This window comes from Apodemus sylvaticus, chromosome 10, assembly GCF_947179515.1.
Source record: "Apodemus sylvaticus chromosome 10, mApoSyl1.1, whole genome shotgun sequence".
Taxonomy (NCBI): Eukaryota; Metazoa; Chordata; class Mammalia; order Rodentia; family Muridae; genus Apodemus; species Apodemus sylvaticus.
Window position 1 is genome coordinate 19,118,534 of NC_067481.1, and position 27,358 is coordinate 19,145,891.

At 44.1% G+C, this 27,358-nt stretch overlaps 1 protein-coding gene across 1 annotated transcript in view; it reads left to right on the forward strand.

Annotated features, from left to right (window-relative positions):
• The window catches only part of Nsf (N-ethylmaleimide sensitive factor, vesicle fusing ATPase), a 133,462-nt gene that overhangs the window by 91,108 nt on the left and 14,996 nt on the right, over positions 1-27,358 (forward strand). The window contains exons 13-17 of the mRNA XM_052194373.1: positions 2,303-2,398; positions 3,076-3,232; positions 5,476-5,609; positions 16,403-16,469; positions 17,828-17,907. Of these exons, the coding sequence (XP_052050333.1) occupies positions 2,303-2,398; positions 3,076-3,232; positions 5,476-5,609; positions 16,403-16,469; positions 17,828-17,907 (534 nt within the window). The remainder of the gene's footprint in view (positions 1-2,302; positions 2,399-3,075; positions 3,233-5,475; positions 5,610-16,402; positions 16,470-17,827; positions 17,908-27,358) is intronic.

The following is a 27,358-nucleotide window of genomic DNA, read 5'->3' on the forward strand; positions in this document are numbered from 1 at the left end:
CAGAACGGCTCTGGGACTTTGTCTCTCTTTGATGTTCAGTGGTTTTGCACCGGGGTGTCTAGACAGTCTGGATTTCTTCCTATTGATTGCGAACAGCTCTGACTGAGCTGCAGGGACACACCTTCCATTGGCTCTGGAGGGTCTCTCCTCCCCTTTTATTCTGCTTCTGTATTAGTGGGTCTCTCTGTCCTCTGCTCCTAAGACTTCACGTTAGTGGCAGGTTTTCCGTGGTTTTCATCTTTCTTACTACTGCTGCCATTTGTTGGGATTTGGGACTGAAAAGGAGATAAATACATATGTTCTGTTTGCCACCTTGATCCAGTTTCCTTACATAGTTCTTTTTATCCCTTAAGGCTGATTTTTTTTTCTTGTCTCAGCAGTCTGTTCCTAAAGGAACACGACTCATATTTTACAATATCAATGGAAAGTTGATATATTCTTTGAATAGTTTTGCTTTATAGTCATTTTTTTTAAAGATGCTTAAAAAAAAAAAGCCATGATATCGATTTAAAAATGATGAAACTCACTTGCGTCGTGCTATTGGGAGTGAGCCCAGTCACATTAAAAAGAAAAAAAAAATATGTCTTAATCACTCATCAGGTCTGGGCAGCTCCAAGTGCTGATAGAGGCCCCGATGCTCCTCAGATGTGCAAGTGTCAGCTCCAGGTGCAGTGAGCAGACTGTTGGAGCAGCTGGCACACAGGCTCTTGAGCACAAGTCCAAGTTTTAGGTTCGTACTCTCCTGGAATAACTCGTGGTTCTCAAACGCAGCTCAGTGCCAGAATCGTCTGTGGCACTTTCCAACACTAGAGGTGCCTAGGCCTCCACTAAGCACTTCAGCATCCTGTAGGGTGGGGCTGGCCTCTGCAAGTCCAGAAGGACTCTAGAGGACATCCTGATGTCCATCTAAGACTGGACACCATTGTCCCCCCCTAGTATCTATTTGCTGTGTTGAAATAGATGTAACCTTAACCACTTCAATTGTACACTTTAGTGACATTAAACATATTTATAATCTGCAGCCATCTCTACTTCGCACCTCTTTTCATTTGTAAGTCTGAAACTTTGTATCCATTTAAAAAGTATCCCTCTAGGGATACTTTAGGGTTGAGAACCCTAAAGATGTCATCAAGTAGGGTCATGCAGTATTTGTCTTTTTGTGACTGGCTTGCCTCCATCAACGGTGTCTTCAAGGTCATCCATGGGGTGTGATACCAGATTTCCTTCTTTCTAGGGTGGCCACACCATAGCTGTGTCTGTTCCCTGTAGATTGACAGCTGGGTGTCTTCCTCGGCTTCGCTGCCTGGTTCCATGCTCTCGTGAACATGGCTATAAAATTCCTAAGCCCCTGTTTCCACTCTCTGGGATGGATATCAAAGGAGACATCGTTAGGTCATACGACAATCCCGGTTTTCTTTTTTCCCTTTTTTTCCTTTTTTCTTTTCCTAAGACAGGGTTTCTCTGTGTACCCTTGGCTATCCTAGAACACTCTCCGTAGACCAGGCTGGCCTTGGACTCAGAGATCCCCTGTTCCTGCCTCCTGTGTGCTGGGATTAAAGACACACACCACTGTGGCTGGCTTTTGTCCTAGTGTTCTTTCTATGAGTGCTTTTGAATTTTATATCCCTATCAACAGCCCAAGGGCTCCAGTTTCTCTAAATCTTTACCATTGCTTATTTTCTGAGTTTTTTGTTCAGTTGGGTTTTTGTTTTCTGTTTTTGTTTTGTTTTATAGTCATAGCTGCTCTTTAAGTGCAAGGTGAAATTTCCTTGTGGTTTTGGTTATTTGGGGGTTTTGAAACAGTGTGTTGATGTCTATCCTATGCTGGCCTTGAGCTTGCCACGTTTGTGCCTCAGCCGGCACTCCCCCACTCCCCCCATCCCCACCTCCACCCCCACCCACCCACCCCCATCCCCACCCCCACCCTACCCCCCCCCCCCCAGCGCTGGCATGCACCACACTTGGCTTTAAAGTTCTCTGAGAACTAGTGGTGTCAGCCATCTTTTTTGTGTGCTCTTGGGCATTCACAGGGTGTCTGGAAAAGCCCAGCAGGACACTCTGATGTTGGCCAATGCTGGACCCCGTTGCCTCCATTCCCTGGAGAAATGGCTGTTCAAGTACCTAGCTCTTGTTGTTGGGTTTTAGACACTGTATATATTCTAACCATTAATCCCTTTAGCATATATGATTTGTAGACATCTGAGAATCTGATGATGGAAGCATGCTCTGTGCTCTTCTCTTCTTAGACTGGAAATGCCGCTAAGCTTTCTTCAACTCTCATGTTTTGTTTTATTTCTTTCAGGCCAGCACAAAAGTAGAAGTAGACATGGAGAAGGCAGAGAGCCTGCAGGTGACAAGAGGGGACTTCCTTGCTTCCCTGGAGAACGATATCAAACCAGTGAGTATGCACCTTGAGTGAGGTGTGGCCCCACAGAGCGATGCTGCTGTTATCAAGGAGGGAAACGTTCCTGTCGGCCTCCTGATGTGCGGGCTGTCATCTGTGGTTTCATAACACGAGAGAATCTTACTGTCGACACGTCAGCCGAACACTGTCGGCTGGTAGTTGACCCACTATTTACCCAAATACTTCCTGTGGTAGAGAGCTTGCTATCAGTTTTGAGACTTTCTGGTTTTTGTTTTTCCGGGTTCTGTTTGTTTGTTTGTTTCCCAGACAGGGTTTCTCTGTGTAGCCCTGGCTGTCCTGGGACTCACTCTGTGGACCAGGCTGGGCTCCAGCTCAGATCAGCCTGCCTCTGCCTCCACAAGCAGAACTGTTCCGTGTGCTGCCTGAGTTCCCGACCACTGAGCAGCACTCAGCCCTCCCTTAGCTTGGTTCCTCTCCAAAGGCTTCCTCAAGTTATATCTGACTTTATTGCCAGTTTTTACCCAAGTCTTTGGGGAATGAGACAGTTTTTTATTTCTTGGTCAGAAATAATTTAATTCAAAATGTCTTTGAAGAGACCACGGCAAGGTCGTGTGACCCAAACAACATAGTGACAGAGACACCAAGAGATGAGATAGTTTAGTTTCAATACTGATGACCAAAATGCTTCAAACTGCCCTTTACCTCAATAGGCATTTGGCACAAACCAAGAGGATTATGCAAGTTACATTATGAATGGAATCATCAAGTGGGGTGACCCCGTGACCCGAGTTCTAGATGATGGAGAGCTGCTGGTCCAGCAAACTAAAAATAGCGACCGAACACCACTGGTTAGCGTCCTTCTAGAAGGTAAGAAGGATGAGGTGACAGCCTTAAAGGTTTGGAAAATACATAACAGGAAGCATTTGTCTTTAAAAGCTATCTAGTGCTGGGCGGTGGTGGCGCACGCCTGTAATCCCAGCACTCTGGGAGGCAGAGGCAGGTGGATTTCGAGGCCAGCCTGGTCTACAGAGTGAGTTCCAGGACAGCCAGGGCTATACAGAGAAACCCTGTCTCAAAAAAGCCAAATCCAAGACAACAACAACAACAAAAAGCTATCTAGTATGTTTCAGAGAGGTAAATACTTTTCAGTTCTAAACTTTGTGATCTGCAAATAATATCCTAGCCTATGTATCTATATTAGGACAGATTAAAATTCAGGGGTGGGGGGATAGAATGTCTCAAGTGACAGCAACTAGTTTTCTTATAGGAATATATTTTTCTAGTATTTAATAATAAATTGATACTGCACAGCTCAGTGTAGGAACTATTGATGTGGACACAGAGACATCCAAGCATCTGGCTAGTCCTAGAAAGGATTTGTAAAGAAATCCTGCTGAGCAGAGGTGCCAGATGCCTGTAATCCCAGCATTGGGAGGCAGAAGCAAGCGGATCTCTGAGTTTGAGGCCAGCCTGGTCTACACAGTGAGTTCTAAGATGGCCAGGGCTACACAGAGAAACCCTGTCTTGGAAAAAAAGTAAAAACAAACCACACCCAGCCATAGATACTGTTTTTATTCCTGTGTCATACACAGGGAACCAGAAGCTGAAAAATACTGGTTAGATTAAACATTGGCAGAGGGCCACAGAGGTGGTTTAGTAGTTAAGAGCTCTTTCTGCCTTTGCAGACAACTGAGTTCGGTTCCCAGCTCTGTTTAGGCAGCTCACATCAGCCAGTAACTCCAGCTCCAGGGAATCTGGCACCCTCTTCTGGCCTTTTCTGACACACAGCCCATACACAGACAGAGTCACCTGTTAACATACACATAGACTTTTTAAACAAACAAACAAAAAAAATCACTTAAAAATAAAAAGTTAAATATGAGTAGAGGTGTCAAACAGGACTCCCAGCCTGATGAATCGGTCTGTTTATCAGAGATCACTGATTGGCAGAGAAACAGAAATTAGGAAGAAAGATCACAAGCTCACTTTTGAGCAGTTAAATTGCAAGTTCCTATAAACTAGTGAGATTAGAAGTTGCGACTAGCGTGTTTGAGTTGCAGGTCTGAAGCTCCCGGAAGCAGGCCGCCGGCTGCTCCCGCTCAGGCTCTGCCCCAGCAGTTCCAGGAGTAGAAGCAGTCCTTCAGGAAACGGTGTGGCTGAGATACACACAGAGCCTGGGACTTTCATCTGAGACTCTGAGACTCGTTAGCAGTTCAGGACTAAATAGAGCAGGAAAAGAAGACAAGGGCGCCCAAGCAGGCATAACCGAGGGGAGGAGGACAGGAGAGGACAGCTGTCAGGCAGCCAGGAAAGGCACTTCAGGACAGAGGTGCTGGATCAAAGGCCCCAGAAAAATACCTGCATGGAGTTTGGGGACCTCGATGGGAGCCCGAGCAGTGTGGGCGGAAGTGCTACAGTTGGGAAAGCTTAGGTGACAGATGTGAGGCCCAGGGAGCTATTTTACTTTAAAGAGAAAGGAACTGTCACTAATGTCCCATTCCAGAGAGGGTGGCAGGGAAGGATGGATTGGTTATGATTGGGAGGGGGGCATGCCCTCAAATACACGGGATGGGGGCTTATAAGTGCAGGTGACTTTATGGATTTGATTGCCTCTGTACAGATGTTTGCATCTTCAGCACTCTAGCCTCATGACACCTCTGCTTCAAATAAAGCAGTTTTCCCCTGCACCCAATATCATCTCAAAAAATAAAAAAATAAAAAAAACCAAAAACTATTTTTTGATACCAAAACGGAAAAAAAAAAATCCAGATTTGTTAGAATTAGTGAGGCGCGTCCTGATATGCATTTGTATACATTTTCTTTCTTTTCAGAAGCAAAATCCTTGTGTTGTTGCTTAGTCAGAAGGCTGGGAGATTAAGGGCATGTGAGAAAGCATGAAGGCATGCATTTCACCATACATTTGAGAAATGCTAATCAGTTCATTAAGTTTAGTTGCTAATAAATAAAAGGAAACACGTCTGCTGTGAAACGGTCAGGAAATGCTAATGAGCAACTAGTCAAGACCGCAGTACCTCGTGGATAAAAGTTTAAACTTGTCTGATTCCCTGGGCTCAGGCTGGCTTTCTTCCTCTGCCTGTCTTCTTTTGCAGGCCCTCCTCACAGCGGGAAGACTGCCCTCGCTGCAAAGATTGCAGAGGAATCCAACTTCCCCTTCATCAAGATCTGTTCCCCTGATAAGATGATTGGCTTCTCTGAGACAGCCAAGTGTCAGGCCATGAAGAAGGTATCAAGATTTTGATGTTGTTTTAATTTCTAATCTCAGATGAGTGTGTACGCACGCGTATGTGCACGCTTACTTGTACCTGTGTACACGTGCGTACAAAGCTGTGGCATAGAACTAATTATCACCAGAATCTGAGAGCAGGGGGCGACTATTTTAAAACTTAGTTAATGCATTTCTGTTGAGAATTTCTTTACCTTCCAAATGTTACTGTCGTAGCACATATCAACATTAATTTTCACCTCTTTTTGGTGTTGCCTTTCAAGGCAGGGTTTCTCCGTGAACCCCTTGCTGTCCTGGAACTCGTTGTAGACCAGGCTGGCCTCAAATTCACAGAGATCTGTCTATTTCAGTCTCCAGAGTGCTGGGGTTAAAGGCGTATGCCACCACCACCTGGCTCAATTTTAACTTGTCAGTATCGGTTTGATTAAAGATCAGGTGAGAGGGTCACGTAGAACAGAACAAATTCATTTGAGCTTTGTTTCCTTAGTTCTTTATCAATGTGCAAACCAAACTGTTCAGCTTCGATTACATTGACTATAGTTTGGAACAGAACACATTAAAATATGGAAGCTTTTCCCAAGAACCCCCTCATTTGTGTATGAAGAGAGCCTCCCTAAGCCTAACCCTCCTCACCCCTCTCCCTTCAAGGGTTTGGTACCTCTGAGCCGCACTGGAGTTAGAGGGTCACAGAGTAGCACAGGGATGGATCATCTGACCCACCCCACTTGCATCCTGACAAGTACTGCAGGATGTATCCTCCTGCATCAGCAGCCGACTGTGCTTGAGAGTCGGAAGCCAGTGCTGATGGTGGCTTCTGACTTTGTACTCTTAGTCCTTGTGTTTTGTTTGGGGCCCACGCCAGGCAAGCGCTCTCTCCGCTGACTCTCTCCAGCCCTCCCCACCCTTTCAGGCTTGGGTTTCCCTCTACAGGCAGGCAGTCCCCAAGGCCCCTTGGAATCTGGACTTGATAGCTTATGGAAAAGCGGGCTGTATTTTCATTGCCTTAAACCATCTACTCCCATACCTGCTCAAAAATAGGAGTTGTGCAGACAGCAAAGGACTCCATCGCTTTCCGGATGCTGCCAGCTCCTACCTCAGGAGCTCTGAGATGTGGGTGGATGGTCCTTGTTTTTCTATAAAGTTTTTTTTTTTTTAAGTACTTTAGGCTTCTGCAGATCAAAGCCACCTTGCTGAGTGTGAGATAGTATCATTTTTATTATTTTAATCTCTTGCAAATTGACTTGAGGGGGGGAAGGTAATATGTGCTGATTTTAGAGGCTTAAATGGTTAAATTAATGACTTAATAACTTGTGATTTAATCTTTAAATTGCTGAAGCCTTTCAAGGTAGTTTTAGATGAGCAGAAAGCTAAGGAATACAAAACTAAGAGTCCGTAGCAGCTTATTCAAAGTCGTCCTGATTCATGATTCACCGTCTGCATCATCCGTGTACACTTAAAAATAAAAAAATAAAAAAATATCTGCTCCAGCAGGTTAATAATAACTCCACATTTGACTTTTAGTCTTCCTTGGAGTGGGGGAAATATTATTTCCTGTAACTAAACTTTAGGACAGCGAAAATCATGAAGCACAGATGTCTTAGAAACGTGTAGTATTAGAAATATCACAACACTTGGCCAGCAAACAGCTTTCACATTATTTCCTAATGGCAGGCAGACTGAGGGCTCACAGGGTCTAAACACTCTTGGTCTCCCCGGAAGGCTGGGAAGGCCATCCCTCTCCCGTCCTTCCCTCCGCTCTTCTTGTCCCCAGGTCTGACGGGAGGATGGGAAGGAGCTTTAACTTTCAGTTCAGACCACAAATAATTTGTAATGCTTCACTCTGAAACAAAACAGTTCTTTCCTTTACACGCCCTCTGTCCACCGAGCTTTTCTTAATAACAAACATAAGAAGGGGCTGCAGTCGGGGAGCGGTTAAGAGCACCGGCTGCCTGTCCAGGGGACTCAGGCTCAATTCCCAGCGCCCACATGGCGGCTCACCACTGTCTGTAATTCCAAGATCTCACGCCATCACACAGACATGAATGCAAGCAAAACACCAATGCACATTTAAAAATAATAATAATAACAATAATAATAATGATGATGATGATGATAGAGAAAATAAAAAAATGACAGATTAAAAAGGTAAAATAAGCTGTAACTGCACCTGTTCTCTGTTCTCTGTTAAGACTTGTCATCCATACACACACTCACACGCTCTCACACACTGCAGTGAAGAGCATGTTGGAAATACTACTTTAAACTCAAGATATACTAGTGATGCACCCTTTAATACCAGAACGCAGGAGGCAAAGGCAGGTGGATCTCTGTGTGGTCTACATAGAGTTCCAGGCCAGCCTGGTCTACATTGTGAGATCTTGTCACAAAAAAGGGAAAATAAGGAAGGAAGGAAGGAAGGAAGGAAGGAAGGAAGGAAGGAAGGAAGGAAGGAAACATGACTACAGCTTCCCTCAGTATTAATGGATGAGTAATATGCGTTTAAGCACTTCCCCTGGGAAGTTAAGAGAGCACCCTGCACTTGCAGAGGACCCAAGTTCAGTCCCCAGCCCCACGTCAGGCAGCTCACGATCACCTGTAACCCCAGATCCAGCTTTAGGGGGACCTGATGCTTCTGTCTTCCACAGGCATCTCCTCCACCCAGACATAGACACATAATTTAAAAGTAATACAAGTATTTTTTAAAAGCACATTTTTAAAAGATTTATTTATTTTATGTATATAAGTTCACTGTCGTTGTCTTCAGACACTCCAGAAGAGGACATCGGATCCCATTACAGATGGCCGAAGGCCACCATGAGGGTGCTGGGAATTGAACTCAGGACCTCTGGAATAAAATCACTTTTGTTTTAAATTGTTTTTCAGGTTTTTTTCCACAGTTATAAATAGTATTCTATAGAATTACCAAACTAGAGAAATCACTGCTCCACACTTTTCTTAGATTTTTTTTTCCTAGTTTGACGTCACATGACTTAGTACTAGAGTTTTCATGCAAATAGACCCAAGTTTTAGTTGATCTCTGTCACACTTATGGTCTCTGTTATCTCGAGTAGATTATCTTCTCTAGAAGCCTTTAAGCCTTTGGTTTTCTCTATAATATGACGGGTAATGTTTGTTTAGGGCATGCTGGTACATACCTGAATCCCAGCACTCTGTAGGCTGAGGCAGGAGAATTGCCACGTAGAGATAGTGCATGAACTAAATGAGATGGTAATTTATTTAAAGTAAAATAGCATTTCTGAGACAGAATATGTACTTCAGCAAGTATGGTGGGAAATTTTACTTGTTATTATACAGTTTCTGCTTATTTCTTTAGGATAAATCTTCAGGATTCAGATTGCTAATATTCATTACTATTTTAATTGTAAATTTTTATTATTCAGATTATAATAAGCTTATAATATTCCCCCTTCTATTTCCTCCCTCCAGCCATTCCTGTGCGTTCTCTCTCTCTCTCTCTCTCTCTCTCTCAGCTTCTTTTTTTTAAATTGTTGGTATGTGTGTGTGTATCCCTATATATTCCTAAATATATAAACACAACCTGCTCAGTGCGTATAATGTTACTTGTCTATATGTTTTCAGGGCTACTATCTGGTATTGGATAACCAGTTGGCATGCTCTTCCAGGGAAGACCATCTCAGCATTCCTTTTTTTTTTTTTTAAGATTTATTTATTTACTATATGTAAGTACACTGTAGCTGTCTTCAGACACCCCAGAAGAGGGTGTCAGATCTCATTACTGATGGTTTTGAGCTACCATGTGATTGCTGGGCTTTGAACTCAGGACTTTTGGAAGAGCAGTCGGTGCTCTTAACTGCTGAACCTTCTCTGAGCCATCTCTCCAGCCCCATCTCAGCATTCCTTAGCCGTCCATAGTCCTTGTCTAGGGCAGAGGCCCGTGAGCTAACCCCCTTCCGTGTGAGCAAGTCTGTTGCTGTCCCCTTGTTCCGGTCATGAGTAGGCAGCCATGCTGGTGTGGCTCGGTGGGTTAGCTTCTCTGACATTTCTAGGAGACACCTTTTTTCTAGGGGGGAAACAACTTTGTCAAGATGTTTACGCATATTGCTAATCAAATCTTTTATGTAAAGATACTATTGATTTTCCATGGCCCATCCCTTCAGAAAGTTCTGCTAATTTATGCTTGAAAAGAATGAGTTTGTCTGTCTGCACTTTTGCCCCAACTTAATCTTAATTTTTTTTTTCCAATTTGTTAGGTAAAAAGTTGGTATTCACTTATTTCTTTAGTTACACTTTAATGACTGTCTCAGTGACTCTGGTAGAGTACCTGCTTAGCACATACAAGGCCTGGTGCCCCATCTTTAGTGGCGTGTGTGTATGTGAGTGTGTGTGTACCCACACATATTTCCCCAAATGTTTTATAGTTATAATGGTTTATAAGCTCAGACATAACATAAGTTAGCTTTGTTAAATAGGGAAGTCTGAATTAGTTCGTTATCATCGTTATTACCATTTTATTACTTGGATCCAGTAGCAGATAGTTTTTATGAGGAAAGAGGGCCATAATTATGCTATTACTTTTTTCCCCCAAAATGAATGCAAAAATACATGAAAATAGTTTATTCTCAGTTAATTTAAATTTCACCTTGTTACCTTCTTCAGTAAATCCTTTCTGCATGGATGAACTCAACAGTGTCAAAGCGTCTGTGAAGTGCTGTCCTCTTGTTCTGGTGGCTGAGGGAGCGCCAGATGCTCCACCAAGATATTTGAAATACTGATAGATTTTTCTCCTATTCATGTTTGCTTCTCAAACTTTATTCTGTTCTAAAATTTTCATTCTTATATCCATCTTTTCTTGCATCTATACTGCAAAAATCTGTCTTGCTGGTTGTTAATGACATCAAATAAAAAGAACATAGCAATAGAATTTGATTTTACCTAATTACCTAGTCACGATACTTCTGCATACACATTTTGTACTCATATAAAATGCACAAGCCAGATATCACTAAATTTTTTAAACAAAATTAAATAATGCTTATGAACCTCCTACTAATAACCTGATACTTCTTATTTTCAAAGATTTGCAAATGAACAGAAGAATATTTCCTTCCCACTAGCTTTGCGAGAAAGAAATAATCTTCTGTGAATATCCTGCTGTAAATCCACGGCAAACTGTAGTCTGCACAGAACCGTCATGGTGCTAATCCCCTCCTCTCACGCTTTAGGCCGTACAAAGAGCGAAGCTGGAAGCTGGATCTCCTGACAGCAGTTACTAAGCAACAGAATTTGGATGTTTTGGGTTGACATCCTAATATATCATGGGGCTGATTCAGTGGCGTTTGAGCATGCGTGAGTTGAGCCGTGGGGTACGCCCGAAGTGTCCAGTGGTCCTGGTGGCTGTCCTCTGGCTTTGGGTGAACACTGTCTTTTGCTGAGTATATAGAGGAAGAGCAGAGCTTTGGGGCCACGTGGCTTTTAGCCAGTGGAGCACAGAGCACACCCTCTGTGTGGGTCACGATAGTGAAAAATGTAAGACTTTTTTCTGAAAAGCGGGGAGAACAAATAAGGGATTTTTAAAGTCAGTCCAAGAAGCTTTAGTGCTTTGCCGAACCTTGAGGTCCACTTCCTGTCAGAAGACAGCTGATGTTTGCTTGGTCTGGTCCTAAATTATTTTTAGAGACCAGAGATTGTTACTGATAGTGCCAATTTAAACTTGCTCATTTACGTTTTTATATGCTACCAAATATGATTAGCGTGTGCTTTCCACTAATTGCTGACAGATTTACTGCATTGGGGATTTTCTAAGTCATTAGCTTCCTCTTGTCATTAGATTTCTGCTAACTAGGTTGAGGTACTTCAAGCCAGCTACTCCAAAACTGAAGTGAACCCTTCCAGTCTCCGCCAGAGAGAGCTTAGCTTGACTTACTTAAGAGCACTAAAGAGGTTATGGAGAGTGAAGGATAGAAGCTCCTTACAGCACACTTTGCTGCGGCTTGTGACTCTGAAAGGCTGGGATTAACATGGAGCTAATAATGCCGGCATCCTCCCTGGAGCGTTCCAGTTGGCCAGAGCAGCAGCTGCTGCCCCGCCTGCCTCTCCTCACAGGTGGCTCTAACTTGTCTGTAGAGTCCAAGGCTGCACGAGCTCGGTGCCTGAGCATGTGCTGCCCTGCCCCCTACCCAGCCCGCCCCAGTCCCTGGTCCTCTGCTCCTGCTGTATCTCCAGCATGCTGTCTTGGAGCCCCAGTCGTCCATGGCGGCCTAGCTGTCTCTTGTAACCCTCAGGTCTGTGTTGTACTCTGCCTTTACCAGCAAGAGAGGTGGAGCAGCCTGTTTAACAGGGACGGGCCCCTCGGTGTCCACGGCTGGGGTTAGACTCTGGGAATCTGTTTCCTGGAGATTATCTTTATCCTTCAGAGCAAATCTCATCATTTGCACACTAACCCAGACTGCCCTTCCCTCTGGTCCTTCAGTCCTCCTCCCTCCAGCCCGTCTTCAGGCTCCCCAGCTGACTAGACCTTGTCTATGCATGCAGCTGGCTCGCGGGCTTTGCACACTCTCCCTGATGACTCTAGAGTGCCTGCACGTTCCTTAGGTTAATGTTTTTGGAGTCTGTGAGGTATATATAACTCCCAGCTGCACCTTTCTCTCCTTGACTGCTCTGGGTGGTGGTAGATTTGATGTAGAGTACGCACTGTGCGTGCATCGGCTGTGTGTGGTACTGCGGGCAGGCTGTGGCCCCGTTCTAACTGGGGCAGTTTGCACGAGTTTATTTTTTTCTGCATCTTTTCTTCCAATACCTCACCTCCTTTTTGAATTGATTTACATAAAATTACAGTAGAACTTTCCAGCTCAATATGTAAATATCTCATTAGATTTAGGCTGCCAGCTAATCTCCTGTGCTCGCCCGTCAAGTCTGAGTCTCATCTTGGTAAGCATTCTGCTGGGGCCCGGGCCAAGAATCAGTTTCTGAGAAGATTGCACATAAATTGTGGTGCAGTGGACGAGGGGGGGGACCTCATTTTAGACCAGTGACGAGATAAAGAGGGGCCTGTGAGTGCAGGAAGTGAAAGGGACGTGTGCACATTCAGATTGGGGCAGAGCATTCGGAGCTAACTAGTCAAGTCACAACTGGCTTTGGCACAGCCTTTGTCAGCGTGAGTACCTCGTCAAGAGAACAGTGCTGCTCCTCTCTGTAACACTCACACTGAGAGCTGTTTATTCTTTTAAAAATACAAGCACAAAACACTTGCTGTTAAATGAATACCATTGGTATTTTTCTTAAGTGTTCCAGGTAGCCTATATAATGAACTGTGAAGTCCTTAAGTTATTTCCACTACATAACAAAAAACAATGTTTGCACACATAGACACACACACCTTTGAGAGGCCCTCATGTAACCGGTAGCCTCAGACTTTCTGCTGTAGCTGGGACAGGCCTAGTTCTGAGCTTACTGTCTTCGCCTCACAGGGGCTGGGATCACAGGTGAGCACCATCACCCCAGGCCCACAGATGCCTGGAGTTTGCAGTAGTAAGTTTGCCCTGTAAGTTACTCATTGCCTCGAGAAAGGAGAGGCACCAATTTCGGGAGAGTGTGCAGCAGCAGCCAGTCAGGCCCTGGTGCCCCAGGCTTCCGTCATTCTTAAACCAAGGATTTCACAGCTTGAACAATAGGCCTGTATTCCTGCCTCTAAACCTTTACATGTTTGCTGAGCAAAGTTTAGTTATTCGTGATTCCCTGAGTTCACATTATAGGACAGTGACTTTAATGCCAATCCCAACTTCAGAAATAGCTATGAACCGCTGCTACCAAGCCTTTCTGTGGTCTGGAACTCAGAAACTCAAAGCCAGAGGTTAACTGTCAAGAAGCTGAGGGAACACCTCTTCCTCCCAACCCCTCCCCCTTCCCTACCCCTCTCCAACCCCTTCCTCCCACCCTCCCTCTCTCCCCTCACCCCATCTCCACCCCTCTCCCTCCCTCTCTCCCCTCCTTTCCCCCAGCTAGGCTGGGGCAGGCTAGCTGAACCCACATGTACTCAGCATCCATTCCCAAAACAGTTCTGTGGCTCCTGTTCCTCTCTCATCACCACACTCATCCTCAGCTCAGCCCCTCACTGCCTCACAGATACTGTGGCATCTGCCGCCTTCTCCATACACCGACTCCCCACATCATCTCTCAAATTCTTGCATCAGCCTGGAAAACATTCCTAAAATGTAAAATTCCCATCTCAGCTTACTGGTTTAAAACCCTATAGTGGATTTTTTTTTAATTGCTTTTACAATAAATGTTAGCTCACAGAAAATTGTAAGGTCCTCTAAGACAAGCTAGGTGTGCTGGCGCATGCCACCAGTCCCAGCCTAGGGAGGCAGAGGCAGGCGCATCTCTGAATTCAAGGCCAGCCTGGTCTATATATTGAGTTCCAAGGCTACACAGGAAGATCCTGTATAATGGTGTCTTGCTTTGTGGTTTGAGGGATGCTCGGTGTCTGTTTTGTCAATCCCTTCTGGGCCTCACCCCTCACCCACATTGATATAGTCATTTCATCAGCTAAACACCAGCTGGTTGCTACAGCTTTCCTGAATTTTGTCCTCTCTGGACCGTGGCATTCAGGGTACTCAGAATACACTCTTCTCTGTTTTTAGATTTGGACTTAACTGTCTTTTTTTAAATTTGGGAGACCACCCTTGTCCCCTGTGTGCCTTTGTGGTTTGGGATAGCTTCAGCTCTGCTGCAGTAAGGAGCACCCCCCAAATCCAATGCCATGGCACCGTGTTTCCTGCCTGATGTAGGACATGTGTGCAATATGACTCAGAGGGTGACCCTCGCTCACTGTAGCTTTTCAAAGACTCAACCGAGTTGGTAATGTGGGGCTCTGTGACATCTAGGATAGGAGAAGGGCTACAGTGACTCATGGCGTGACTCACTCTGAAGCTCCCCTCAGGCAGACCTCCCACAGTCACACAGGACCTTTGCCCTTTCCCCACGCTAACTTTTGACAGGGCAGTTATCGGCCTCACTGTTCTCCCCGTGGCTTCATCAACACTTGGCGTATGAAAGAGTTAACAAGCATTTGTTGTGTGTGACTGAAATGACTGAGTATGGCGTTAACACTTCCTACTGCAGCTTCCCGTAGTACTGTGTCCTTTTTCCTCTGCTGCCATTTCCTGAAAGTCCCATCCAGCCATGCAGTCCCTTGCCACTGTCCTGAGAGCATTTCCTCAGCCTGACTTCAGCTGGACATCCAACTACCTACTTGATATTTCTGCTTTATATTTTTTAAAGCATACATTATTATCATCATCATCATCATTAATCATTGTTGTTGTTTGAGACAGGGTTTCTCTGTGTAACGCTAACTGTCCTGGCACTCACTCTGTAGACCAGGGTGGTGTCACCCACCTCTGCCTCTTGAGTGCTGAGATTAAAGAGATGTACCACACAGCCCAGCTATATAAATTTACCTCTCAACCAACACTTGTTATTTTTCTGGTGAGCGTTTTATTAATTGATAGAGGATCTAGAGATAATGAAACATACTTGCTTTCTGGGTTTTTACAGTGTAATATACGGGAAAATATAGTGGATCCATAATATATATACACAGTATATAAAATGCTGGGGCAACAGACTATAAAGAGATGTGATGCGGACAAGGTGGACTCGGAGCTTGTGACTCTCCGGATCAGACATCTTTACTGGATATAACATGGGACTGCGTTATGTGTCAGACTCTTCCTGGGGAGACAAGCACGCACATTTACACACTCACACACTCACACTGATGAGCCAGTGAATTTTATTGCAGTTACTTACAGGTTACTCTCAAGAGCAGAAATTACTCAACAGCAGCTGCATCAACAAAAAGTCCACCCCAGCCTGGTGGCAGTTCCCCAGAGCTGGACGCCTGGGACCTGCGGCCCGCGGCAGCTCTACAGGCTGCAGTGCCCTTTCCGGGTGGCACAGTTGGCTTGGCTGAGCCTTTTCCAGGCTGTGGGACTTCTTTGCCTCCTGGAAGGCAGCTTATCTGAGAGTCCTCTTTGCAGCTTGACTTGTGAGAACCAAAATCATGAGTCCTCTCTCTCCTGTTTGCATGGTCTTCTGGGGGGCGGGGCCTGGCAGAGCTGCTCAGATTGGGGGGCCCTTGGCTTCACCTTCTACATCGACAGTCTTCTCATTTGAAGCTGCCACTGTTTGCCAGGGCATAACCGCTTCTTTTGCTGCTCTAACTTGCTGACTGCTTTTGGCCACCTTGATGTGTTGGCCCAAGCAAGTCATTTAACTGCTTTCAGTTTCCCCACGAGTGTTCTTCGAGTTTTACAGTCCTGTAATCTATTAACGTATTTTAGCCTGGACATTAGTGTCACACTGTGTCTTGTTTAGGTGTTGTTCAAGAATTAACCAAATTTAGCAGGGCATTGTAGTGTATACTTTTTTTTTTAAATATTTATTTATTTATTATTATATGTAAGTACACTGTAGCTGTCTTCAGACACCAGAATAGGGTGTCAGATCTCTTTATGGATGGTTGTGAGCCACCATGTGGATGCTGGGATTTGAACTCATGACCTTTGGAAGAGCAGTCGGTGCTCTTACCCGCTGAGCCATCTCTCCAGCCCTGTAGTGTATACTTTTAATGCCAGTATTCAGGAGGCAGAGACAGGTGAATCTCAGTTCAAGGCCAGCCTGGTCTCTTCAGTGATTTCCCCAACTAAAAGCTAAAAAAAAGGGAAAAAAATTAACCAATTTTTATCTTCTTTGGATTACCGTTACTGTGAAAGACATGAGGTGGTCATGCATGGTTTTCTTTCTTCCAGATCTTTGATGATGCTTACAAGTCTCAGCTCAGTTGTGTGGTCGTGGACGACATTGAGAGGCTGCTCGGTGAGTCCGCACTGTGGCTGTTGTACTCTGCCACGTGATAAAGTCCCCGTCTTACAGGGACCACAGCAGCGTCTCTATGTGACATCAGCAGTCAGGATGAGCTAGCTACCTCGTGTTCTCCAGTGTGTCCTGTAATAAATGAGCAACGTAGAGTAATAATGAAGTTCTGAAAATTAAAAAACACTTATTAAGCATCTTAGGTTGAGGTACAGTGGGTACACTTAACTCAGAAATGCACGTGCACATGTCCCAAGCTAACTGCTCTTGTGGTGTCCAGCCTTACATTGGGTCATCTGCTGTTTGCTTTTTAAGTTTTAGTAATGTTTATTGTAAAACAAAGCAAGTATATCTCTGAGGCCTCTTTAATTTACTAGTGTTTACCTAATGGCCAGGATTCGAGGTGTGCCATGTTTGGGGCATCTCGGTCCAGTTTATGATTATCTCTTTAAGAACTCTAGTCATGTTCATTGTTCTGTGTAAATGCCTTTGTCTAAGCACAGTCGACGCTAGTGGTCATAGCAACACACAACAAGAATCTGTGCCCTCTGAGTAGATTTTCACTTTATAAAGTTATTTTTTTTGTACTTGTATGTTTATTTATTCAAGTGCCACTACTGTGCTACAATGATCAGTGTTCTAGAAGGACCTCAGAAAAAGATACTACCTAACCTTTATAACATACATTGATGAAAAAATAATATAAAGTCCAGTGTGCCTGTATCCTGGATGTTCAGAAAACCTTGATTTGGTGGGGTTGGTGCCTGCAGGGCTCCATGCCCAGGAGGAGATGGGCAGACAGAGGACGAGAGGGAAGTGGCCTCAGACCAAAGTTTCCCAAGGTAGAAAGTTCTCTAACCACCTACTCTGCCTCTCAGAAGGCTAGCCTGAGCTCCTCCATTTGTGTAGTTATCATTTCTTTTTCTATCCTGCTCAGCTCCACCTTTGTCTCCTCTTGGGTTTTCCCCCACTGAGCCACGCCCCAGCCCCTCTCTACCTATGGTTGGTGTCAAACTTTGTCACTAGCGTCGGCACCATTTGTAAACGTGCCATGATGTTTTCTGGTAATTTCTTAGAAATGCTTGGTAAATACACCTGGATGTTCTCTCCTTTAGAAAATAGTCTCCAAAGACCAGAAAACACGGCTCCATGAACCAAAGTGGATACTTAGCTTTTTAAAATACAGATACATTCTTTTGTACCTTTTTGAAAATGTAGGTTATTAAGGGTGTCTTTTTTCACAGCAGAGCCGCCTGCCTCTTACTAGAGCCGATGTCTACCCTTGATGGGGACAGAGCAGCATGCTTGGACGCATGCCCCAAGATCTCAATCCCTGAACCACAGCCATGTTTTTCTTTTAGATTATGTCCCCATTGGCCCCCGGTTCTCCAACCTGGTGTTGCAAGCTCTTCTTGTGTTGCTGAAAAAGGCGCCTCCTCAGGTAAATTAGTAATAACAAGATTTCTACAGAATCTTCAGTAAAGTTTACACAGTGGTATACCCCGAATACGTAGGGTATCATAGACATACAATTCTGCTGTTAAGCATTCTGGAAGGCCCATCTGATCTAGCCTTCTGTCTTAAGGTAAATTGTTTTCTTTAAGATAAAAAAGTATCTATTTTATGTGCATTGGTGTTTTGCCTGCGTGTATATCTGTGTGAGGGTGTCAGATCCCGTTACCAAGGTACCATATCGGTGCTGGGAAATTGAACCTGGGGCCATCTCTTCAGCCTATAAATTGTTTCTTTAACAGATATTTTTCTTTCCTTTTCCTTTTCTGAAAATATCAAGATCTGACAGTTTCAGTGAGTATCAGATCTTGTTCTGTGGATTCCCCAGCATCTTAAATCATCAGCTCCAGAGGGGGATTGTGATGCAGATGTAGAGGATGAGAGGTGTTCTTCCTGTTTGTGTCTCTTACCACCCGTCCATAGTTTCCCTAAAGAAAACTTGAATCTGATGACTGCAAGTGAATGTGCGAAGCCCGCGGCTTTGCCGGCCTGGTTTTCAGCTTGCGAGGCTGACCTGATGTTGTTTCCCCAGTCAACTGACTGCCCTTAAGGAACAGAGCTAGCATCTCTGTTCACTTACTTCAGTGTTTACCGAGGTAGCTGCAGGAGGCGGAGGCGGTGATTCTGGTGTGTAAACAGATGCAGAAGCATCCTTGAGGGTCAGGCCTTCCTTATGATGAGGTCTCCAGAGCAAGCTTGACTGCGCCACAAGACAGATTCTCTAGGTTGACTCTCCATGGTAGGATGCTGCCAATCAAAGGGAGACAGGAAGCGAGTGAGCAATCCTTTTAAAACATCTCAGTGTCTGTATGGAAGTCTCATGTGCAATATGCAGGGAAAGAAATAATTAAATTAGTTTGTGACTCTAATATTGTAATTTAGCAGTCGAAAATACACATGCATATTTTACACTGAAGTCTGGTCTTGATTTTCTAGGTTTTTAGTACTTCTTAAAATTTTCTAAAGTCATAAAAGATACATAACAGCCTCGAGATTTTTCATTACACGCAATATGAAAGGATTTTTTTTTCCTGTGCTGAGGATCAAACCCAGGGCTTCCTGCATGCTAGGCAGGTTCTCTACCACTAATCAATAGTTTCTTACTGTTGCCTAGACTCCCTCAAATTCCTGGACTTGAATGAATCTCCTGTCTTAGCCTATGGGGCTCTCCCTATGCTAAGACTGAAGTCAGGAGAAGTGAGTGCTTTCTGCCTTCTCTAGATTCATCCTGTTTTTGAATAGATGCAAAAACAAAATACTTAACTTCTGCATGTTCATACTCTTTATGGAGCTAGCATATTTAAAAGTTTTAGAATAGCGTGTTTTTAGGCATTTAAGTATTTTTATTATAATATTCAGCCTTTTGTTTAAAAATAATTTAGGAGAAAAATTAACAGCTTTCTAATATTATTTTAAAATTTCTCCTTTAACTGGTCACCTGCTATCCATGTCTTCCTGGAAAGCTTTTCATATCCAAAATGACATAAGTAGAAAATAACAACAGGTGGTATGGTTCTAAATGTTTTAATTATCATTTCATTGTACATATAATTGGGGCACATGCCATAGGCCCCTGTGGAGGAGGCCAGAGGACAACCTTTAGGGCTTAGTTCTTCCCATTCACCTTTAAATGGGTTTCAGGGATTGAATGTGTACCATTAGCCTTCCTTAGAAGCACCTTTACCCCCAGCCTTCTTGCTGCATTTTGATTAAAGACTAAAGAATAGCTGTTTCTGTTTCTTAAAATATTTGTAAGACTCTTAAGGGAAGGAAAACTATCTTATGCTCCTAAATCTCTCACACACATGCACGCACGCTTGTGTTCTTCCTAGTTTATTCCACAAACACATTGAACACATACATGTATCGGTGTATGCATCTTCTTGCATTGATGGCCTATGTTATAAAACAAGATATGATCCGTGGAAAACATTTTTAAAGATGATGTCACATACCTTTAATCCCAGTACCCAGGAGGCAGAGGCAGGCAAATCTCTGAATTCAAGGCCAGCCGTGTCTCAGAGCGAGTTCCAGGAGCAGCCAGGACTGTACACAGAGAAACCTTCTCAAAACAAAAACAACAACAACAAAAAAGAAGTTTAGGAGCCAGCAAAATGGCTCAGCAGATTGAGGTGCGACTGTGCAAGTCTGAGGTCAGGCCCCAGAAATCCACGGCAGGTCAAAGGAGAAACCCAATTACAGAAAGGTGTCCTTTGACCTCACACCCCATCGTACATACACACCACACACACACACACACTCACTCACCTTCATTTTAAAAAAAAAAACTATGTGAAATTCAAATGACTACTTAACACATGAGTAAGTCATTTATACTATTGTTCATCAGGGACTGTAAATCAAGACCAACACAGTGAAATTCTTTATATTTTGGATTACAGATGACTATGATCCAAAAGCTAGGTCAAAATAAGTTAGTGAGGAGTTAGAAAATTTGGAAACCATACGAACTGTTAATAAAAAAAAAATGTTTAAGATCTGTTGCCTTTGGGAAAGTGTAGCAGTTCCTCAAGGGGTCAGCTCGAAGTGAGGGGCGCCATCAGTCAGTTCACTGCCGGAACACAAGTAAGACAAATGAGAACACACACCTGTACGGGAACTTGCCTGTTCACAGCAAGATTATTCAGAGAAACCTAAAAGGAAACCAGTATGAATCTAAGTAGAATGAAATCTACTATAGTCACGACGTGGAATATTATTCAGCAATGAAAAATGCACTCAGAGCATGCTTTGACATAAACGGACCTTGAAAATGTGCTTAGTAAGAAAAGACAATCACAAAAGACCACATACTGATTCCCTCCCTCCCTCCCTTCCCCCATCTATTTATTATACCTTATATGTATGGGTGCTTTGAATGCACGTATGTCTGTGTACTACATTTGTGATTGGTGCCCATGGAGACCAGAAGGAAGAGAGCAGATTTCTCTTAGAATTGGAGTTAGAGATGGTTGAAGCCACCATGTGGATGCTGGGAATCAAATTTGGGTCCCCATCAGGGGCAACCAGGGACCTAAGCGACCGAGCCGCCTCTCCAGCCCCTATTTCTATGAAATGCCTATAGTTGGCCATTCTGAAGAGATAGAAAGTGCAGAGATAGATCAGTGGTTGCCAGGGACTGGGGGTGGGAGGGGGCTGGATTGGGGGAATTAGAGGTGACTGCTAATGAGCATGGGGTTCTCCTTGAAGAGATGAAAATATCCTAAGATAAGCGTCGTGACAGGTGCCTGCATCTGTGAACGGACGGAAAACTTGATTTACACACTTTAAGTTATTGAATTGTGTGCTTTGCAAATTATATCCAATAAAATGGTGACATTTTTAAGCTATGTACACGATGAAAGAAGAATTATATAGGGGTTAAAGTAAAGGGCAAGCCACCAGGGTAGGTGGAGAAATCCCAGCTTGGGAGCGAGCGCTCTTACACCCAGCAACCGGATCATTAAAAAGGTCTGTGAAATAGATTTCTCTAAGAAGTAAAGACGTATGTAAGAAGTAAGAAACCTGGTTGCCTTAGTGACAGGGACTGGCAGGGACTCTCTTTTAAGGGAACACTGGCCTGTCATTAGTCAGAATTTGGTTACTGACCCCAGCTGCCAGGTGACCTGCTGCATCAGGGAATTTGTGGCAGAAGACATTAGTATTGGGAATATTTCTAGTTGGGTCAAGTTTAACAGAATAAGAATATGCCTCCTCTGCTCGACCTCGGTTTGTAAATGCATTGTACGTTGTCTCAAGAGAATGAAAACAAATGCTTTGTAAGTCGGTCCAGTGTCAGTAATGCTGGTGACATCCACTCGGGCAAGCCAGTGCCGCGTGGGTTTTTTCAATTTAATGTTAACACTAGAGGCTCTGAGTCAGGCAGAGTGTGTGGGTCACAGAAAACTGTTCTTCCTGGCAGGAAGACAGAAGCTGTCGGCAGCCTTCTTTAGAGAGCACCGCATCTTACCAGACAGCAGTCGTGGCGGTCGCAGGAGTCTTAATTTCCCATTTGTTGTCATTCCAGCTTTCTCGTAGAAATACTGTGTGTGCATGTGTGCACATGCTCCAATGAAAGAATCCCCCAGGGCGGGGGTTGTCTTGTACCCAGATACTCCCTTTCCGCCTCCCCTCCCCCACCCTCCCCTCTTGTAAATTGGCTTATTAAAACTGGGTCTCAAGCCCTCCTTTCCTCCCCTTTGTGATGCCTTGTTCTTGGATTTTCGATGTAGATCTAAAAATTCAAGGCAGATTTCAGTTACTAGGATAATTTTCTTTGAATTTAAAGTTTTTTCTAAGCAAATGCATAGATTTTTAATGAACCCGGTATCCAGCGGGTTTGCTTTAAATTTATCTGGAGAGTTACTACCCATGATTGATTTATTAGTCCTTTGAAAGTATAAAAAGTGGTATCGGTAGTTCATGAAAACTGAGAAACATCATCACATTTTGTTTAGCATCTTTTTAAAACCAATTAAAAGCTTTTCTAAAATGGATTGAGCAGGAGAAAATAAAACATGTTCCCTAGGTCTTTATTTCAATCAAGTTTCCCCTGTGTTCTGCGGGAGAAGAGATCGAGGCGGGATAGAAAGCCTGAAAGGGGCTGTCCCAGCAGGGAGCCGAGCTGCAGAAAAGGCTTCTCTGAGAACTCCGCCGCAGCCGCTCAGAAAGCTCCCAGCCGGCTTCATCTACATGCAGAGTCACACAAGGCATGGGGCGCTCACCGGCACACAGAGGCTCTGCATGTGCCTCCCTGCTGATTCCTGTGAAAAGCTAACAATTGGCTTGGAGGGTAAAAGACCACTGCAGTTCACCCTCCCTGAGCTGGACGTACAATTTGTCCAGTGTTAGGAAATGTCCGGCTTAGCAGTGAGAGGCCTGAAGACAGCCCTCCTTGCAGTGAGATCCTAATGCCGGGCTTTTACTCCATGACACTGGGGCTCTTTTCAAGGTTTGCAGATTTATGGAAGTTGAGGGGGATGTGCTTTTCCAGATCGGAAGGATGAAAGCGGAGGTCTGCATGTCAGGGAAGAGCTCCAGTAAAGAGGGAAGGCCAGGTGAATTGCCTGCACCAGCAGCACCCCACACCCTCCTGCCGCCGGCAGAGGCGTCTGGGGGCGGGTAGGGGTTTCAGGTTCCTCTTGGGTCTCTGATACCACACTTAAAACAATAGCTTTATCATTTGGAAGACAAGCCCCCAAAAGGGAGTTCTTCAGGCTGTAAAACAACGTGATTTCCCCGTTTTTTCCAACAAGTCCAAGGGCATTTGAGTCATTAATTGGCTTCTTAATTCTGGGTGTTCCTGACACTGTTTGGAGTCCTGCTGGAAGTCCCATCTGACTAGAGAAACAGGCTGTGGTGCCCAGAGAACCAATCTTTTCTCATGCCTCCCAACCTTCCTTTATTATGGCTTATAGAAAATGGCACCTGGTCACCCATGTGAATAGGTTGCCAAGGACACCCAAAGCTGGCCAGGGCCCAGTCACCAGGGACGCTTTGCCTTCTCAGCTAATGGGCATCAACACATTAATTCACATATAACTCATTTGTGCCATATCAATAGGATAATCTTTGGAAACTATAAAAAAGAATATCCAAATTGATAGCAATATCATTGAAGTAAAACTCATACCTGCCGGGCAGTGGTGGCACACAGCTTTTATCCCAGCACTTGGGAGGCAGAGGCAGGCGGATTTCTGAGTTCGAGGCCAGCCTGGTCTACAAAGTGAGTTCCAGGACAGCTAGGACTACACAGAGAAACCCTGTTTCGGGGGGGGGGGGGGGGGGGGAGAAAAAAAAAAAAAGCTCAGACCTAATAGTTAAAAGTTTAAACTGAGTTTAATTATAGGAACTCTATTGTTCTGATTCCTAGGAATGCGCTGTTGTTGTTGTTGTTGTTTTGAAGGAAAGGAAGCAGGATATGCAGGTATACTTTTATAATCCTAACTTCAAGGAAACAGGCAGAATTAAGTTTAAGGCCAGCCTGGACTACATTGTGAAACCTTGTCTTAGGAAGAAGGAAGAAAGCTAGGTGTGGTAGAGCGTGTGTGTGTGTGTGTGTGTGTGTGTGTGTGTGTGTGCATAAATAATCCTAGCCCTTGGGAGGTAGAAACAAGAAGACCAGATGTTCAAGGCTATTCTCTGCTGTATAGACTGTTCAGGGTCAGCCTGGACTAGACGAGTTCCTATCTCAAAAAAGGTATGTGGGGGATGGTATTGTCAGGGCACACCTGGGCCAATGGGAAAAATTATGGCTAGTCAGGCAGTCATCTATAGTAACTCTTTAGAAGAAGTTTCTATAAAATGCTCTTTATAAAAGAAAACAGAGGGCTGGAGAGATGGCGCAGCGGTTAAGAGCACTAACTGCTCTTCCGAAGGTCCTGAGTTCAAATCCTAGCAACCACATGGTGACTCACAATTATCTGTAATGAGATCTGATGATCTCTTCTGGGGTGTCTGAGACAGCTGCAGTGTACTTACATATAACAAACAAATAAATAAATCATTTAAAAAAAGAAGAAGACAGACACCACAGCTCTGTGTATCGGCATCTGTTTCCTGTGGGTTTTATTTAACAGCAGCAGTCCACAGACAGCGCTGTCTTTACATAGTTCTCACGGGACGTTTCAGCGCAGTCTTGCCATAGCAGTGATACTGGGAAGGTCTCTCTAATGTTAGGCAACTCTTCAGGCTGTTAAGATGCTTTAGTGAACAAACAGATAAGGGAAGACTCCAAACCCTACAGGCCTAAACACGAGAACCTTTCTATCTATTCGTTTAAAATTAACTCTGGCTAATGACTACAGTATGACTCAATAAGATGTATAACCACTTCAGGAAAGAGGTGTAGTCATCTTGCCAGATGCATTCATTGTAACCGCTTGACAGGGGTAACTTCTGCTGTGGACTTTATTTTTTTATTTTTTATTTTTTGAGTTATGACTGACAGTTCCTGTGACCTAATTTTTTTCATTTGTTAAGTCAATGACATTATATAGCTACTGGGTTTTATGAAACTATTTTATATGTACTTATCTTGGAAGAGTAGGTTTTCTTAGAAAGCTACATGTAAATTGAATAAAATATATAAGTATAGATTAGTTTCAGATGTATCAAAAATAGTAAAACGTTTGATGAACCCTATTATAAAACATTGTTACAAATATCTGCTGATGAGGAAATATCTCAAAGGGTTTGATTCTTTTTTTTTATTGTTTTTGGAACAATACATCTATAGTAGGTATTAATTAATACCAAGATCAGTATTGGGCTGCATACGTGCGTGTGTGTGTGTGTGTGTGTGTGTGTGTGTGTGTGTGTGTGTGTGTGTAAGTGTAAGAGAGAGAGAGCATGTATGTGTATATGAGAGTGTGCATGTGCACATATTCATGGTATAAACCTATTTCAATATCTCAGAATATGTAAATTCTTATCCGCAAAGAAATGTTAATGAAAAATTTACCTCATGGCCAGAATGTAGCCTTGATCTCTCCCATCCTAGGTGAGACACACACACACACACAAACACACACACGACACCCGTTCTGGAGCTGTTGTGTACCTCACCTAGCCACATTCACCTCCTAGGAGTACCTTCTCTGTGGAACCCTATCTTTGTGTCGGTGTCAGGGTCATAAATCCTAAATTCAAGTCTTGGCTCAGACGCCTTCTGGCATTATTGCTTTAAACTATCATGTTAGTTCCTCTGTGCGTATTTCTTCATCTATAAAAGTAGAAAGAATTCCTCTTCTTTTCCTATCCTGTTGAGAGTCAACTAAGATATTACGTAGTGAAGGCCTCTATAGATGTGTGAGCTGTAACTATATAAGATGCTAACGCAAAGCAGGCCCCAGCCTCTGGACCTTTGCAGCTGTGCGATAGGCAGCTGGGGAGCACAGCTGCCTTGTAGAGGGAGTGCGCACAGAGAGCAAGCTCAGGGTTCCACCGGTGTCCCTCCCATGCAGTACTCAGAAGGGAATGCGCATGCGTCCAACCTCGGTCCACGCTCGGTAAGATCTGCGGCTAAGCCCTGAGACAAATGTACCTGTCGGGTGTTAGAGATGTTCCTTATAAAGACTGAAGTAGAGACAAGAATTTCAGAACTCGGTAAGGCAGGGGTCGGGGTGGGGTTGGCTTCTGACCACCGAGGGCTGCGGACACTGCTGGCTGCATTTGCCCAGACCCACCTGCATTCGCCCAGACCCACCTCTTGCCTTTCCTTGAGGCCCCTGGAGGCTGTGACCTTTCTTCTAGCTCCTAACACAATTGAGCGGCAAATCATTTTCTCTCATACATCCCTATGCCTAAAACCAGGACCCAGATCTCCAAGCATCCTGGGCCACTGGGTAAGAGCCAACTATACGCATAAAAGGTCTAGGGCAGTCCATCGGATTCCTGGTGTTTATTGGAATGTAAATAGACCTGGAACCTGAGGTTTTAAGTCACAGTGTTTGTAAACCGCACACTGACAGCTCTCCTGGTCACACTGGGGAGGATAGAGAGTTCTCACTGGGTGTTATCTAGGCTGCCATATTACACACACACACACACACACACACACACACACAGGAAAATGAGAGGAGAGAAAACGGGCTTTTATGTCTAATGGCACACTCTCGGGCGGGAGAGGCAAGTAGAGCAAGACCCAAAATAAATAAATAAATCAGACGTGGCAGAGTGCACCCCACACTGCCTGTCATAATTGCCTTTCTGTCAACTGGCCTCCAAATTTTCTGCGTTCACACACATACTAGAGCAAACAAGCAAGATTGGGCTCAGTATCCCCTAAATTTTCAGACAAGCATTATTCTGTGAGATAGTGTCCACTATAAAACACCAAAAGAGCAATATCATACAGTAACAGAGATTCTGCCGTTTCATCTTAAGCATAGCCACCCTCCCTGATGGTAACATTGTCTAGAGCTTTTCCTACCTTGGTTTCTTTTTGTTTGTTTGTTTTTTGTTTTTTTGTTTTTGTTTTTGTTTTTTCAGTTTTTTGAAATAGGGTTTCTCTGTAGCCCTGGCTGTCCTTGAACTCGATCTGCAGACCAGGATGGCGTTGAACTCAGAGATCCACCTGACCCTGCTCCCTGGTGCTGGGATTAAAGGCGTATGCTACCTGCCTGGCTTATGAATAATAGAATTTTAAAGTTTATATATAGCTCTTTTCATTTTTAGCCAGCAGCCTTCTTCTTTGTTTTGTTTTATCTTGTTACTTTGTTGAGATAGGCTCCTTCGAAGTTCAGGGTGGACTTCCACAGCACTTGTGTCTGTCCGGCCCGTTGGAGTGTGTGGCGATATGGATTCCTGGCCCCGCTTTCCTTTCAAATGACTGTTGTAATGTCTGTAAGGCTCTCTGTGGTGGCCCGAGGGCCCTCAAC